Genomic DNA, 17,769 nt, shown 5'->3' with positions numbered 1-17,769 from the left:
CACTTTTTCCATTATTGCTTTGTAGGTGGTGGTGGCTTTTCACACTGTTCTTTTGTATCTCTGTAACTGTACGCCAGTAGTGCTCCTCTTTCATCTCCCCCCCCCCCTCCCCCCCTCTATTTCAGAGTGGCAGACTTTTGATACATACTGCCACACTAATTCTGATTTAACTGCTTTGACATTTTTGCTTTATATGTCAACTAGCTCCGCAGAAGATGAAGAGACTGAAGAAATATATGATGAGGTAAAAGAAATTATTAATATAGTTAAGGGAGAAGAGAATTTAATTGTGATAGAAGACTGGAATTCAATAGTAGGAAAAGGAAGAGAAGGAAAAATAGTAGGTGAATATGGACTGTGGGAAAGGAATGAAAGAGGAAGCCACCTGGTACAGAGCATAATTTAATTATCACTAGCACTTGGTTTAAGAATCATGAAAGGAGGTTGTGTACCTGAAGGCACTGGAAGATTTCAGATTGATTACATAATAATAAGACAGAGATTTTGGGACCAGATTTTGAACTGCGAGATATTTCCAGAGGGAAATGTTGAATCTGGCCACAATTCATTTGTTATGAGCAGTAGGTTAAAACTGAAGAAATTACAACAAAGTAGGAAATTAAGGAGGTGGGACCAAGATAAGATGAAAGAACCAAAGGTCGTTGAGAGATCCAGAGGTTATTCGGAGATGAAGAGGCTTGCACAGGATGGAGAGCTGCATCAAACCAGTCTGTGGGCTTAAGACCACAACAACAACAACAACATCATTTTTCATTTGGGTCAACTTCTTTGAAGTGTCTCATCTGCCTGCTTAGCTGGGTGGTTACGTGCTTGCCTCCCATGCAAGCAGGCCTGGGTTTGATTCCCGGTCGGGATGGATCTTTTCTCCACTCGTGGACTGGGTGTTGTGTTGTCCTCATCATCATTTCACCTTCATCACCAGCATACAAGTCACCCAGTGTGGTGTTGAATGAAATTAGACATGCACTTGTCGGCCAAAATTCCCTGGATGGAACCTTCCGGCCACCAATGCCATATGCTCATTTCCATTTTTGAAGTGTCTTATATCAGTGAGGTTCCTTCAGTTGACAACCAATTCAAATTGCGTACTACTGTGCCTTCCACATGCAGTGCACACAACACTTCTTCATTCAATTTTCCTGAGAATTATCATATTTCAGGAACAATTGACAGAGATTTTCTTCCTCAAATTGTAACTGGAAACTGAAATTTACTAACTTCACTGTTTTTTCTTCACCTCCCCATGTCTTCCTCTGCCTTACATATGCTTAAATAGGAGAGCATTTAAAATCCCTTTGCAATTACTAAGCACTTTTCTGATTTGTGCAAATTGGTCTCCTCCTAAAGAGCCCCATTACACAGATAATATCCTGGCAGATCAGAACACCACATGTTTAAACTACAATGGCTTTTCTGTTATATGTCAGGAATCTCTTTGTGTTCTGCAATGAACACATACATTTCCAAGTATTGCTACTGTATAATCCCCCTCTTTCTGGAGGAAACATTTTAAAAACAACATCATCATCATTCTGCTCTGTTATACTGAGTGTGATTCTGTATGAGTTTCATCCATAATGCTTTGTCAATCAGCAGTACTTGTTCATATATCTGATGATAAATGGTACCTCTAATTTTGAGGACCCTGAAAATTGGCTTTTCCAGACCATCAAGAGATCCTGTTTTGGTCACTTCACATGGATATTGAGATAAAAACTATGCTTGACAAATGCTGTAAGGAGTAATTCTCTTCTTAAGCAACTATTTTAGTTCGAGAAACTCCAAAAGGCTTGTTTCCAATCTCAGCTATTGCTGAATATATTCATTCATTATTTTATCCTTTATTGTCTTCTATAGGCAAGAGCAGACTAACATCATTTATGTTGTCTGGAGACGATTCTTAGCTAGTCCAGTAATTGTTCATGTTTCCATTCCACATGTCAGTCCAGATATGAAGCATCTTTTGGCAGTGTATGGAAATATTTCTTCTCAAAATATCTTGTGTGCTGAATGAAAGAATTTTAAAGCTTTTTGTATTCTAGGTCACAATAATTATTTATTTATTCATTCCAGTAAATGGTTTTGGTCCAAGCAGCCATCTTCAGACCGGAAGTTCCTTGACGACTTTTGAAGTCGGTTCATGGAGCTGCTGTAAGTGTCAAAAGGTATGAGTCATTTGAGCCGTTGGTGACAGCAAATGGTAATAAATAAAGCATCTAATGTAAAAGGCATTTCACGAGTATGTAAAATTGAAGAGCTATACAGGATAGATCGGGGATGGGTTCTCAAGAGGACATCCAGATTAGCTGCTTTTGGAGTAGGGTATTTATTCACCCTAAAGGGGTACAGATGGCCCACCTATGGAAGTCGCTACCCATTTGGGGGTTGCTGTTATGGCCAAGGGCCCAAATAGAACATATAAGAACTGGAGAGGAAAGTGTTATTAGATTAGAAGCTGAGAGAGAGAAGTGGTTGTGGCATGGCTACCAGCCCGAGATCCCACAGGATTTCTCCGGATGCTTCTGTGACTGACACTCTAGCAAGGTGTCTGTCTCTCAGCAACCCATTCTGTGAGAAACATGCGTAGCCCAGCATCACGTATTGGAACTGTGCCAGTGACCGACTCAAAGCATAGAAGTTGAAATATAAAAATAAAAAGTTTAAAATAATTCATCCCTAGTCCCTCCAAACAGGTGGCTCGTATCTGGAACTTTTTACTTTCTATGATATGTGACCTATTTCCAATCCCATTAACAACTGAGCTCTTTACTGAGAGAAGTGACAAAACGCTTACGGCGCAGGACTTGCATGAGGGATGAGCAAGGCTCAAAGTCTCATCTGATAATTCAGATTTCTATATTTTCCTAGGTTAGTTTTTATTGATTTATCAATAGAAAGGAAGGAGTAGCAATTATTAAAAAATAAAATTAGTGAAAACAACTGAGTACAGCATTTTTCATGGAAAGTATGAGAGACTTCACTATTGCATAACCATAACTTGAACCATATCATATCATCACAACTCTTTGCCAGCCAGCTGTGTAACTGTTACATGTTGAGCACCACATGATGCCATCAAATAACTTGCACTTCAAGTAGAAAAGAATACACAGATATAAGTGCTAAATACTGAATTGATTTCAACAAGCCTTTGTTTTGCTCCCTCTAGATTCTTTACTCTCTTTTATAATTTGAAAGGGTACCAGTATATATTTTCAAACCTAATGTTATGGATGTGTTTGTTTCGTCCTGTTTACAGCATTTTTAATTTTGTACCATACAATGCGAAGATTATTAATTTAGAAACCGTTGTTTAATTGTTTTCAGACCCATTACAATGTAGTGTTCTTTGATGAGAAACCACCAACTCGGGCCTGGATCACACCGAAAAATTTGCGTCCCTTCAGTGGCCATGAAAGTGGTAAACAGTATAAAGTGGTTTGTATTTACATTCTCAATTTTGCATAATTTTTTTATAGTAGGCTGTTCCAGCTAGCTTGCCTGCCTGGGAGTAGCTGGACAAGCATGGGCAAGGGTGGACAAAAGGTTGATGCACAGGCTGTCTTGTAGCCAGACCGTAGCATATGCAACTGTACTCCACTCATCGAGCTCAGGTATCCAGGGGTGGCCAAGCAATTAGCACATACACAGAACATGGGTACTTTGGGAAAGCCTGCTTTGCAGTAATTTGATCTTTGCGGTAACCACTGTTCATAACTCAGTAACATTCTTAATGTCAGATAAGAAAATAAGCATTTTATATATACATGGAACACAGATTTGTTAGAACAGCCTGCTTTAAGATAATTTGGTCTTTGCAGTAACCACTGTATAGAAGTCAATAATGTTGTTAATGACAGAGAAGAAAATTATTGTCCCATTATTAGTTTGTAATATGATTTCAATATTTAAGAGGCATTACAATGGATTCGCTTAAAATATTTCTAGTTGACAAGTTTGGAAAGGTATGAACATGCATTGTTTTTCACATTTGGTTCACTGTGGATTTGTTTTCCCATTATATACTGACAGTCTGTGCTTACAAATTGTATTAGAAATAATACCTTACGTTGTGTCAGTATGTCCACCAAAAAGAATTTCTTTGGTGAATTAGAACAACATATCGATAATTATTTCTGAAACGAAAACATCTAAAGCCCACAGTTTGTAGAATATGTTAGGAATTACAAGAGGGTATATTGAAAAGTAGCTGCCAAGGCAAAATTTGTGATTAATGATAACTTAACAAGAGAGTTTGAAAACAAATCAAAACTTAACAAGACAGTTTGAAAACAAATCAAAAGCTATGTGGGGTACTGTGAAGGCTGAAACAGGGAAAAGATGTGAATATTAGGATATCATTCTCAGAAATTTAGAAGATGTCCCTATTAAAAAACAAGATCTGCCAAATTATATAAACAACTATAACATAAATGCAACAACTACCATTAAGCTCTAAGTTTACAAACGAAGGAAAACTAGAAATTTCAAAAGCTGCTTGTAGTAAGAGCTTAGAGCCAACAAACGAACATCAAGTGTTAAAAGTGATAAAAAAATGTGAAAGCTAAAATGTCAGCAGGAGTAGATGAGGTGACATAACAGTGGCTGCTCCACAGATTGCAAGGCTTGTGGCGCACATAACCAACTTATTGTATAGTGAAGAAGTGTTTCCCAATCCTGGTAATCTCAAAGGTGAAACCATTATTTAAAAAATGGCAACAAGTATAAGGTAGAAAACTATCAGCTAATATCACTTCTTCCAGTATTTGCCAAAATGTTCAAAAAATTGATGGAGCACAGAATCAACATATATATGAATGACCATAAATTGCTAAACAGAAGTCAACATGGCTTCCAGGCAGATAAAAATACAGATACAGTTGTAATGTGCTACACCAAACAAAAAATCAAAAATCGAGAAAGAGACAGTAGCACAGTAGAAGTAAATTTAGACCCCTCCAGAGCATTTTATACTGTCAATCATGGCATTCTTTTAGAAAAATTGGGCATGGCAGGTATTCGAGTGACAAGGAAAATGTAGTTTAAATCATATCTACAAAACAGAAGAAAGACTGTAGGACTGATGTCAGCTTCAACCTCAAAACAAATTTAGTATCAGATGAAAGAAAAGTGGAAACAGGACTATTCTAGGTCCCATATTGTTTCTTGTCTATATAAATGACATCTATACATTAGATGATACAGCAAATCCCATACTGTTCGCTATGATACTGGTGTGATAATAAGTACACCAAACCAAGTACTGCAAACAGTTACTGATCAGGTCCTAAGGAATGGCCATTCTTGGTTCAGTGCAAACAGGTTGACATTAAATACAAATAAAACAAATTATATGCAATTTGGGAAAATAAGCCGAAATGTAAATCTTGATCTGGTGTTGGATGACACAGTGTAAACAGAGTGACACTTACAAAATTGTTGATGGAAACTTGAATTTTACTGACCACATAATGAAACTTTCACAGAAGCTTAGTTCAGCCCATTTTGCGCTTAGAATTATTGCAAACATTTGTACCTCAGAGGGTGCAAGGATGGTATACTTCAGTCTCTTGCAATATACAGAATAATATTTTGGGGTTCCACCACTTGCCACCTAAAACATTTTTTTATTACAGAAGAGAGCTATATGAATAATAACACCAGTTATTCACAGACACACTGCAAATCGATATTCAAAAAGCTTAAAATACTAACAATACCTTCATTACATATATACATATGTGTTTTGAATGTCAGGGCCCACCACAGATTTTCAAGCAGATGTTGCCTTCCATAATTACAATTCCCGAAATAGTGTAGCTTACTCTATACTCACCAAACAAAAAGGCCACAGAAAGATGTGAGCTATTTTGGTACAAACCTTAACAGCCGACTGCCAGTCAGTATCAGGAAGTTGGAAATGAAAATGAAGTTCCATGCTTCTTGACAGAGCGTAGGAGAATCCCTGCCAGGAATTGAACATGAGACCTTATGCTCAGGAAGCGAGAATGCTACCACGAGACCATGACCTGCGGACATCAGGAAGTTAAAAAACTAAAACAAATTTAAAGCAGAATTTATAAAATTCTACTCAGGCAATATTTCTACCCAGTAAATGACTATGTAGGCCAATAAATATCTTCTGATAAGGCCAAAACTGAAAATACTGTCTTTTGCCCTTGAACTTTATATTGTACTTGAATATCTAATAGACTGCTGTTGTGTGATGTAAAATCTTTACTGAAATATTGTAGTGTATGTAAGGGCTTGCTGTCTAAGAAGGATAAAAATAAAGCCCTATGGAAAACAGACTATGCAGTTATAGTACATGTATATGAAGTTGTGTTATTATGTATTGTATAATCTTGTATTATTCTGTGTTACTATTATTGTATGATATTGTATTATTTTGTCTGTAATTTTTTATTTACATACTAGTATGTTTCATTTCCTTGAAATGGTCACATAAGTTTACATATCCAATTAGACAACATCTGTACAGTATTTATTGTCTACAGACAGATATAAAAAATAAATAAATAAAATTAGGACTCAGATTAGGATATCTGCCATTTTGTACTTCTCGGAGTAATGCAAATTTTTGTTTGTCACTGCAGTTCAGTCTGTTGCAAAAAAATTAAGACAGTATAAATGCCTGATCTCATGGCAATATGATTGAATAGAAACATTTTAGTCTGCAAGCCACATCAAGTGGTAATACTTCTACATATTAAGACAGGTTGCCTCATACCAGGCTCCGAGTTACCAGCAGAAAAGTAGGAGCACAATTATATAACTAAAAAGAAATAAACATGTACATTTAAATACTGATGATTGTAATATGCATAATAATGTTGATGATATTGGTCATCAGTGTACTGTGTGGCTAGTAAAAATATTGTGAAAGTTAAGAGACTGAGAAAGAAAATGAAATAAAGAAGAAACATCACAAGAATTCAAGAGAAAATTTGCAAATGGTAGGGCAGCGCTCTATTACTGACAGTGTGTGTTGGATTTAGAACAGGAACAGAACTATTAGGCTGAGACGAATGAGTATAATTAAAAAAAAATGTAATTTAAGCTCATATCTGTGACAAGCAGTTTCCACAATTGTTTAAGATCACTATAGATGTTACATTTTACCCATTTGTTGCACACGTTGTTTACACACACCTTTATTAACTGTGCACATGTAAATGCCACAGTATCCTGTTCCTTGAGGTGTATTTTTAGAAAGAGTGCATATTCCAAGGAACGGTCAGAAATGTGTTTTAATTTGTTTGTGGAAGGCGAACTGTCTCTTGAAGATGATCCATATTCTGAATCCCTAGGAACAGCAGCAGTAAACTGTATTCTTATCGATTATTTTAATTGTATATTGTTCAAAGTACTTGCAATAATGCTGGACAAGTAATTTTGTGATATATAAATAATACCAGAATTAAAAAACACATTATGATCTAGTGCAAACAAAATATCTATGATGAAATATTGCAAATTTTCTGATCAAAATTACTGTGAATATTGAATGCATGCAGGGTTCAAACAGTTCAATATGAATAACATTGAGGTCTCAACAAGGGCTAATTTCCTTTTGGTGCAACTGAAAGCCAAGTTGGACCGATTGCTGTTCATTCATAATCAAAAAAATAAACAGTAGGCATTAAGGAAACATATACCGGTAGTGTAAAAATTGGTGAGGAGACAGAATGGAACCTTAATACAAATAAGAAATTGGCATGCAGTGTTTCTCCTGTGACATTATCTGATAACCAGGCACCAAAGGTGAAATGAAGTTCCACCTGATAGAAGAAAAGGTTGCCTTATTCTTCATTAAAGATGTACTTCATAAACAAGGAGTTATTTCTAAATAGTGTATGCCTTACTATATAGGCCATGTCCATTGTCAGCTTTAATCCTTCTAATGTCAAAAAAACAGACTGTAATGATGCACCAGCTCATACAGCAGTGAGAACAACTGATACTTCAGATGAATACACCATTGTGCAAAAACATGATGACTACATGCTTAATAGCATGTTAGCCCATCTTCGGAAAACAATACAGTAGTTATCCTGTGTGGCAGGGACTCAACACGTCCTTGGTAGGTTTGCAGAGGAATGTGGCATCAGGTGTCTACAAACAGGTCACACAAAGCCTGTAGATTAGGAGTTCATTATTTGTGGGCATGTAGCTGGTGCCCAATAGTGTCCCAGATGTGTTCAATAAAATTCAGATCTGGCCCAGTTGATGGCAAAGACATCAGTGTGAGTTCATTATCATGCTCCTCAAACTACTGTACCATGTTTCTGGCCTTTTGACATTGACAGTTATGCTTTGAGATCCCAACACTTTGGGAAGACATAGAGCATGAAGGGATGCAGGTCATAGTCCACAGCTGTCTTGATGGCTTGGATTACTACCACAGGTCCCATGGATGCTCTCCTTTGCATAATAATGCTGCCACTAGCTTGTGTCCTTGGTGTGGTGCATGTTTTGAATAGTCATTCACCTGGATGACAGTGTATCTTGTCTCCACAGTTGACATGGCATAACAAGAAATTTAGTTCAATGACGAGGCAGCATTGCACATTTTGGACATGTAACTTGATAAGGAAAGTATACATGTGGAGCAGAGATGAATGGAGAATCATTCTAGTGATAATACAAGTCACAAACGGAGAAATCTCATTGTTTCCATTGATCAATGGTCCAATCTCCAGGATCTCAATCACACTGCAACCTTAATTCACAGTATCATTGGATCAACATGAGAGCATGCAGAGCCCCAAGTTCAACAGTGTGCGCTGAGTAGTGTCTTTTTCCTGCACCAACACTGTGCTCTGACCCCACATCTGCCACAGATAGCTGCCTACCCCGATACACAGTGTTAATAAGCTGCCTCCAACATCCACATTCTGTGAAGAGTTGTGTATCTCTAACACCTTGTTGCCTACTCATGGTTTTACCATCCTTCAATCACTTCTCGTAGATGCTAATGACAGCAGGATGTGAACAGCAGAGCAGCTTTGCCAGTTCCGAGATGCTCATTCTCATGCACTGGGCCATAACAATTTGCCCTCTGTCAAAGTCATTCATGTCAGTGGATTTTCCCATTTGCAGCATGTATGGTTTCTGATTCATTAAAGGGAAACTGTATCATTCTAGATTATTATGTAGATGTATGTTGAATGATAGTTTCCAGGAATGAAGTGATATAATTTACAAGTGGTTCCAAAGAATAGAAATGTTCATAATAGATAATGAAGAAAATTTTGAGAAAAAGGGCACTTGTGTTGAATACATTCAGTTTCTTTTCTCCAAGAATGCCTTTGTTCTTTCCCAGAGATTCTTCCCCCTTTCTTCAGCCCAGGTGATTTTAGGGTATGTTTGTGGTGCAGCCTCACTTCTGGCACCTCACTGCTCACCGAAACTCTTGTTAGATTTACACAACAGTCTTGCTACTGGCACATTTCACATGCAGACATCAAGTGTCTTGCTGGGAGCTTTCACCATGCAGCTGTTAACATTCCTAGCGAAATGGATTACTTGCAGCATGTGAAGCAAAAACTATATTCTCGTCAGCATCTGATGACAGTAATTGTTGTTCATTTAGGCCAAAAATTAGATTATTGATGAGGAGAAAGAAGAAGCGTGGATGTACCCTTGGGATGTAGACTGTCCATACTGCTCTTGAAACCTAGATTGTACATAGTGCAGATACTTTCACCAGTTCCACCAAAAGCTCAAACATGATCCATGGAAAATTTTCAGACTGATATTAATGTCACTAAAAACTTTCCAGTTGAGTTCAAATATTATTGAACCAGAATAGAAAAAGATTTGAAGACCAGATCCATCATTATTAATGAAATTGTTGTGGATGGGCAATTTGTAGATCTGCTCATACTTAGGTAAAATTTTGCTAGTTTTTATCCACATCTACATGCGAAAAGAAATTATAAAAAGATATATTAGGTGAAACAGAGGAACTGATTTTCAAAACTTATCACACACAACATTATCATTTATGAAGTGGTTGTTATATGTATGGCTCTGGTCCAAGATAGCTGTACTTTGAAAAACATGATTGAAATAGATGTCTGTTTTATTCATCACTTGCAGCTCTGACTCTTGCAATTATCTTGTAGGCACACAGCGCCATTACTGTCTGCATACAATGCAATAATTGGTACGGTACTGGAAAAATGTGGGCAGTCTACAAAGTAGATTGCTTATACATTCAGGTGATGCATCCTAGATTAGTGCTCAAGGGATCAATTACAGATAGGACTACCAGCAGCCATTGTTGTTGTTATGGTCTTCAGTCCTGAGACTGGTTTGATGCAGCTCTCCATGCTACTCTACCCTGTGCAAGCTTCTTCATCTCCCAGTACGTACTCCAGCCTACATCCTTCTGAATCTGCTTAGTGTATTCATCTCTTGGTCTCCCTCTGCGATTTTTACCCTCCACGCTGCCCTCCAATACTAAATTGGTGATCCCTTGATGCCTCAGAACGTGTCCTACCAACTGATCCCTTCTTCTAGTCAAATTGTGCCACAAACTCCTCTTCTCCCCAATCCTATTCAATACCTCCTCATTAGTTATGTGATCTGCCCATCTAATCTTCAGCATTCTTCTGTATCACCACATTTCGAAAGCTTCTATTCTCTTCTTGTCCAAACTGTTTATCGTCCATGTTTCACTTCCATACATGGCTACACTCCATACAAATACTTTCAGACAAAACTTCCTGACACTTAAATCTATACTCTATGTTAACAAATTTCTCTTCTTCCGAAAAGCTTTCCTTGCCATTGACAGTCTACATTTTATATCCTCTCTACTTCGACCATCATCAGTTATTTTGCTCCCCAAATAGCAAAACTACTTTACTACTTTAAGTGTCTCATTTCCTCTAATTCCCTCAGCATCACCCAACTTAATTTGACTACATTCCATTATCCTCGTTTTGCTTTTGTTGATGTTCATCTTATATTCTCCCTTCAAGACACTGTCCATTCCATTCAACTGCTCTTCCAAGTCCTTTGCTGTCTCTGATAGAATTACAATGTCATCGGTGAACCTCAAAGTTTTTATTCCTTCTCCATGGATTTTAATACCTACTCCGAATTTTTCTTTTGCTTCCTTTACTGCTTGCTCAATATACAGATTGTATAACATCGGGGAGAGGCTACAACCCTGTCTCTCTCCCTTCCCAACCGCTGCTTCCCTTTCATACTCCTCGACTCTTATAACTGCCATCTGCTTTCTGTACAAATTGTAAATAACCTTTCGCTCCCTGTATTTTACCCCTGCCACCTTCAGAATTTGAAAGAGAGTATTCCAGTCAACATTGTCAAAAGCTTTCTCCAAGTCTACAAATGCTAGAAACGTAGGTTTGCCTTACCTTAGTCTAGCTTCTATGATAAGTCGTAGGGTCAGTATAGCCTCACGTTTTCCCATATTTCTACGGAATCCAAACTGATCCACCCCAAGGTCGGCTTCTACCAGTTTTTCCATTCGTCTGTAAAGAATTCACGTTAGTATTTTGCAGCCATGACTTATTAAACTTATAGCTCGGTAATTTTCACATCTGTCACGCCTGCTTTCTTTGGGATTAGAATTATTATATTCTTCTTGAAGTCTGAGGGTATTTCGCCTGTCTCATACATTTTGCTCACCAGATGGTAGAGTTTTGCCAGGACTGGCTCTCCCAAGGCCGTCAGTAGTTCTAATGGAATGTTGTCTACTCCTGGGGCCTTGTTTAGACTCAGGTCTTTCAGTGCTCTGTCAAACTCTTCATGCAATATCGTATCTCCCATTTCATTTTCATCTACATTCTCCTCCCTTTCTATAACATTGTCCTCAAGTACATCGCTCTTGTACAGTCCCTCTTATACTCCTTCCACCTTTCTGCTTTCCCTTCTTTGCTTAGAACTGGGTTTCCATCTGAGCTCTTGATATTCATACAAGTGGTTCTCTTTTCTCCAAAGGTCTCTTTAATTTTCCTGTAGGCTGTATCTATCTTACCCCTCGTGAGATAAGCCTCTACATCCTTACATTTGTCCTCTAGCCATGCCTGCTTAGCCATTTTGCACTTCCTGTCGATCTCATTTTTGAGACGTTTGTATTCCTTTTTGCCTGCTTCATTTACTGCATTTTTATATTTTCTCCTTTCATCATTTAAATTCAGTATTTCTTCTGTCACCCAAGGATTTCTACTAGCCCTTGTCTTTTTACCTACTTGATCATTTGCTGCCTTCACTACTTCATCCCTCAAAGCTACTCATTCTTCTTCTACTGTATTTCTTTCCCCCATTCTTGTCAATTGTTCCCTTGTGCTCTCCCTGAAACTCTGTACAACCTCTGGTTCAGTCTGTTTATCCAGGTCCCATCTCCTTAAATTACCACCTTTTTGCAGTTTCTTCAGTTTTAATCTATAGTTCATAACCAATAGATTGTGGTCAGAGTTCGCATCTGCCCCTGGAAATGTCTTACAATTTAAAACTCGGCTACTAAATCTCTGTCTTACTATTATATAATCTATCTGAAACCTGTCAGTATCTCCAGGCTTCTTCCATGTATACAACGTTATTTTATGATTCCTTAACCAGTGTTAGCTATGATTAAGTTATGCTCTGTGCAAAATTCTACCAGGTGGCTTCCTCTTTCATTTCTTCCCCCCAGTCCATATTCACCTACTACGTTTCCTTCTCTTCCTTTTCCTACTATCGAATTCCAGTCACCCATGACCATTAAATTTTCATCTCCCTTCACTACCTGAATAATTTCTTTTATCCCATCATACATTTCTTCAATTTCTTCTCATCTGCAGAGCTAGTTCGCATATAGACTTGTACTACCATCGTAGGCATGGGCTTCGTATCTATCTTGGCCACAATAATGCGTTCACTATGTTGTTTGTAGTAGCTTAACCGAACTCCTATTTTTTTATTCATTATTAAACCTACTCCTGCGTAACCCCTATTAGATTTTGTATTTATAACCCTGTATTCACCTGACCAAAAGTCTTGTTCCTCCTACCACCGAACTTCGCTAATTCCCACTGTATCTAACTTTATCCTATCCATTACCGTTTTTAAATTTTCTAACCTACCTGCCCGATTAAGGGATCTGACATTCCACGCTCCGATCCGTAGAATGCCAGTTTTCTTTCTCCTGATAATGACGTCCTCTTGAGTAGTCCCCGCCCGGAGTTCCGAATGGGGGACTATTTTACCTCCAGAATATTTTACGCCATCATCATTTATCCATACAGTAAAGCTGCATGCCCTCGGGAAAAATTACAGCCGTAGTTTCCCCTCCTTGCTTTCAGCCGTTTGCAGTACCAGCACAGCAAGGCCGTTTTGATTAGTGTTACAATGCCAGATCAGTCAATCATCCAGACTGTTGCCCCTGCAACTACTGAAAAGGCTGCTGCCCCTCTTCAGGAACCATACGTTTGTCTGGCGTCAACGGATACCCCCTCCGTTGTGGTTGCACCTACGGTACGGCTATCTGTATCGCTGAGGCATGCAAGCCTCCCCACCAATGGCACGGTCTATGGTTCCGGGGGGGGGGATAGACATTGAATGTATACAAAAAAGGGCAGAATCAAAGCTCTCATATTTGTTTGATCAATGAGAGAACATCACAGAAATGCAGAAAAATCTGAGCTGGTAGTGCCGGAGGACAGATGCAAACTTTGTCAAAAGACTGCTTACAAAGTACCAGAATTAAGTGAGAAATCTAAGAATATTACAGACCACTTTGCGACACTCTTGCAAGGATCACAAAGACAATATTAAACAAATTGTGCAGCTTGCACAGAAGTGATATTTCTCATGCTGTATACCCAAATGTAACTAGTAGAAACTTTAATATGTGATGCAATGGGACATATTGTGTGCCATGCATTTTCACAGTGGTTTGCAGAGTGAGATGGAGATGTACAAGTATATGTATTGCATGCAACATACCTCATAGATGAGGTTGACTTCTGTAAACAATGACACCACTAGAAGAATCCAATCACAGCTTAAGTTTCAAGATGGGTGGCTGTGGCCAGAGTTCCAAACACAGATCAGCTTGATATCCTCACCTGGTGAGGACTGTACTGAGCAGAGATGCTGCAGGTTAAATCCAGTGGTAAGACTCAGTGGGTTTGTTTCATCATGGCCAAGGTCCGCCCCTGGTAGCTGAGTGGTCAGCGCAACAGAATGTCAATCCTAAGGGCCCGGGTTCGATTCCCGGCTGGGTTGGAGATTTTCTCCACTCAGGGACTGGGTGTTGTTGTGTCCTCATCATCACCAATTCATCCCCATCGACGCGCAAGTAGCCGAAGTGGCATCAAATCGAAAGACTTGCACCAGGGTAACGGTCTACAGGCCCTAGTCATATGACATTGTATTATATCATTGCCAAGCTATGCTGGTGAGATGCAAACAGAGACATTGTAGCATAAACAGATCCTTAGGCTATTTTTACATTGCAGTCGTGCTGCTCACACATCTCTGATGTGGCCTTCTAATGATGAAACAAGCCCACTGGATGCTACTTCCACATTTAACCTGCAGCATCCCCACTACTTGCTCTGATTCTGATGTATGACATACCACTTCAGTGAAGTGATGTGCTACACAGTTTTTATGGTACTGACGAATGATGAAAGCCAAATGTACTGTTAAATAATCCACCTGCTTCTGGAGCACGTCTGGGATATTTATTATTAACTTGTGTACTGATATTTCTGTTTGTAACCTTTCAGCTATTCTCAGTGAGAGTCATCTTGAAAGGTTGTCAGCCAAAATATTGGTAGTCTTTTTAATAATATCCTGGATGCCCAACTGAAAAATGATCTGCTGGGAAGACTTCAATAAATACATTTGAGTTTTAATAGTGGGTTTTATGAGTTTGCAAATGCATATTGTGTGGCAAGTTTTTATTGTTTGTGCATGAGGGAAGATATAGGCCTACTTCAGATAAGCAAATCCAAATTTCAGATCCATACACATTGCATCAGAACTATAACTTGAACTTCCCATCTGACCATCTATTAAATACACCAGGGAACATCCCAGTCCTCACGAGGCCATGATATCAAGTTGGTTTGTGTTTCAAGCAGTGGCCTTGTCAGCCATCCTGAAACTTAATCCGTGATTGGCTACTTTGAGGTCACTCTAACCAAGCCATTATTTAGAAGGCTGCTTCTTATTTAAGTAGTTTGTGAGGTATCACAAATCTATACCCGTACTCTGTGAATTACGTGGCGGAGGGAACTTACTATTGTATTACATATTCAAGTTTTGTCCCATTTGATTTGTGTATAGGACATGGAAAAAAATGACTGCTTAAATGTCTCTGTGCATGCTGTAATTAGCTTAGTCTTCTCTTCACAATCCCTACAGGAATAATACATAGTGGGTTGTAGTATATTTTTAGGTACCTTTCTTAATATTGGTCCTTAAAGCTTTTTAAATCTATCTTAAGCCATCTGCCAGTTCAGGTTTACAGCATCTCCATTGCTGAAACCTGTACCTATTCATGCTCCCCTTATTTGTATACGTCCAATACTCTATGATTGTTCTATTTGGTGTGAACACTGCATGTATGACAAGTATTCTAGAATGGGTTGCACAAGTGTTTTGTAAGCATTTCATTTCTAGATGGATTGCATTTTCTCAGTATCCTGCCAATGAAACCACCATACACAGACATTAGTGTTTGTTATGAATTCAGTGGTTGCAGCTGCTAGTGACGATGTTAAACAGGAACTTCTTTCAGTTGTTGTTGAAATGGAAAGCTATCTGTGCCCAGAGGCATGCAGATCATCAATACCACTTCACACTGGATAATATTAGGTGTGGACATTAGTTCCTCTTTGTCACATAACTTATTATTTTTATTCGATAAAATATCAGGACATAAATCTGCATGTGGCAGATGTAGTGTATGAGGTAGACATTGATAAAAACTTACTAAATATTACCTCAGAGCAGACTCACCAATTGCTTTTCGGCAGAAATTGTGTTATTTACGAGGGTCACTCCAAAAGAAATGCACACTATTTTTGTAAAAATACCGTTTTCATTCTGCATGTGTGAAAATTTTACAGCGTGTAGATACATCCTTCTCACTTGTTTTCAAACTTAGTTCAACCTGTCCCCGCGAGTGGTGCCGTCACAGCATGTCTTCAAGATGGCTGCTACACTTGACATTCGTCAGAAGCAAAGTGCTGTCATAGAATTCCTGTGCTGTGAAAACGAGACAGCGGGAAACATCCACAAGAGGTTGAAAAGGTGTATGGAGATGCTGCTGTCGATCGCAGTACAGTTAATCGGTGGGCAAGCACGTTATGTGATGAAAGCAGGCACGGCAATATTGAGGATTGTTGTCATAGCAGCTGGCTTCGTACTGCACACACTCCAGACAATGTGCAGAGAGTTAATGAATTGGTGACTGCTGACAGACGCTTCACAGTGAACGAATTGCCACGCTACATTGGGATAGGGGAAGGAAGTGTTTGCAGAATACTGAAAGTGTTGACGTTGAAAAAGGTTTGTGCCAGGTGGGTTCCCAGGATGTAGACAGTGGCTCACAAAGAAACAAGAAAAACGGTATGCAGCGAACTTTTGGAACAGTACGAGAATGGTGGAGATGAATTTCTTGGAAGAATTGTGACAGATGATGAAACATGGCTCCATCATTTTTCACCAGAGACGAAGAGGCAATCAATGGAGTGGCATCATGCAAATTCACCCAAGAAAAAAAAAATTCAAAATCAAACTTTCTGCTGGAAAAGCTATGGCTACGGTGTTTTTCTATTCCGAAGGACTCTAGCTTGTGGATATCATGCTAAGTGGAACCACCATAAATTCTGATGCATATGTGACGACACTGAAGAAACTTCATCAAGCTCGACTGAGTCATGCTTGACCACATCGGCAAAAGCAGGATGTTTTGCTGTTGCACGACAATGCATGGCCACAAGTCAGTAAAAACCATGGAAGCAATCACAAAACTCGAATGGACAACACTGAAACACCCACCTTACAGTCCTGACCTGGCTCCATGTGACTATTATCTCTTTGGGAAACTGAATGACTCTCTTCGTGGAACAAGGTTTGAAGATGATGACTCCCTTGTGCACGCTGACAAACAGTGGCTCCAACAGGTTGGTCCAGAATTTTACCGTGCGGGTATACAGGCGCTGGTTCCAAGATGGCATAAGGCAGTTGAGAGGGATGGAAATTATGTGGAGAAATGAAAATATTGTTCCTGAAGGATGTATCTACACACTGTAAAACTTTCAAACATGTAGAATAAAAGATGGATTAAAAAAAATAGTGTGTATTTCTTTTGGAGTGACCCTTGTATTTTGGCACAAATCTTCATATGTTCAACTACTTCTGGTTCAGTAATGTTCAAAATAAAATGGAAAATTTGTTATGAGAGTTGTAACTGCATGAAAAAAGAACTTGCACAATTTTTGAGCTGTTGTTGGAAGTGTGGAAAGTATCTGCAGTGTGAATATTCTACATTCAAAGGGTACACCAGTACGTCCTCTTCTTTCTCCTTGCCAATGACAACAATTTTGGTGCAGACAAACTCCTGTTCCTTTTGTCAGATGACACAGACAATAACATTTTCACTGCACACCACTGCAATTAATCGACTTTGCTAGTGATCTCATAAAGGCTCCCAGTGAGCAGCAAGACCACTGTTGTGAGCAGTGATGTGCCAAT

At 38.8% G+C, this 17,769-nt stretch overlaps 1 protein-coding gene across 1 annotated transcript in view; it reads left to right on the top strand.

Moving 5' to 3' along the window:
* The window catches only part of LOC126474622 (uncharacterized), a 624,438-nt gene that overhangs the window by 481,962 nt on the left and 124,707 nt on the right, over positions 1-17,769 (top strand). The window contains exon 11 of the mRNA XM_050102100.1: positions 3,349-3,459. Within this exon, the coding sequence (XP_049958057.1) occupies positions 3,349-3,459 (111 nt within the window). The remainder of the gene's footprint in view (positions 1-3,348; positions 3,460-17,769) is intronic.

Source organism: Schistocerca serialis, chromosome 4 (assembly GCF_023864345.2).
Source record: "Schistocerca serialis cubense isolate TAMUIC-IGC-003099 chromosome 4, iqSchSeri2.2, whole genome shotgun sequence".
NCBI classification, from domain to species: Eukaryota; Metazoa; Arthropoda; class Insecta; order Orthoptera; family Acrididae; genus Schistocerca; species Schistocerca serialis.
The sequence above is the reverse complement of the archived record's forward strand: the minus strand, read 5'-3'. Positions and strand labels throughout refer to the sequence as shown.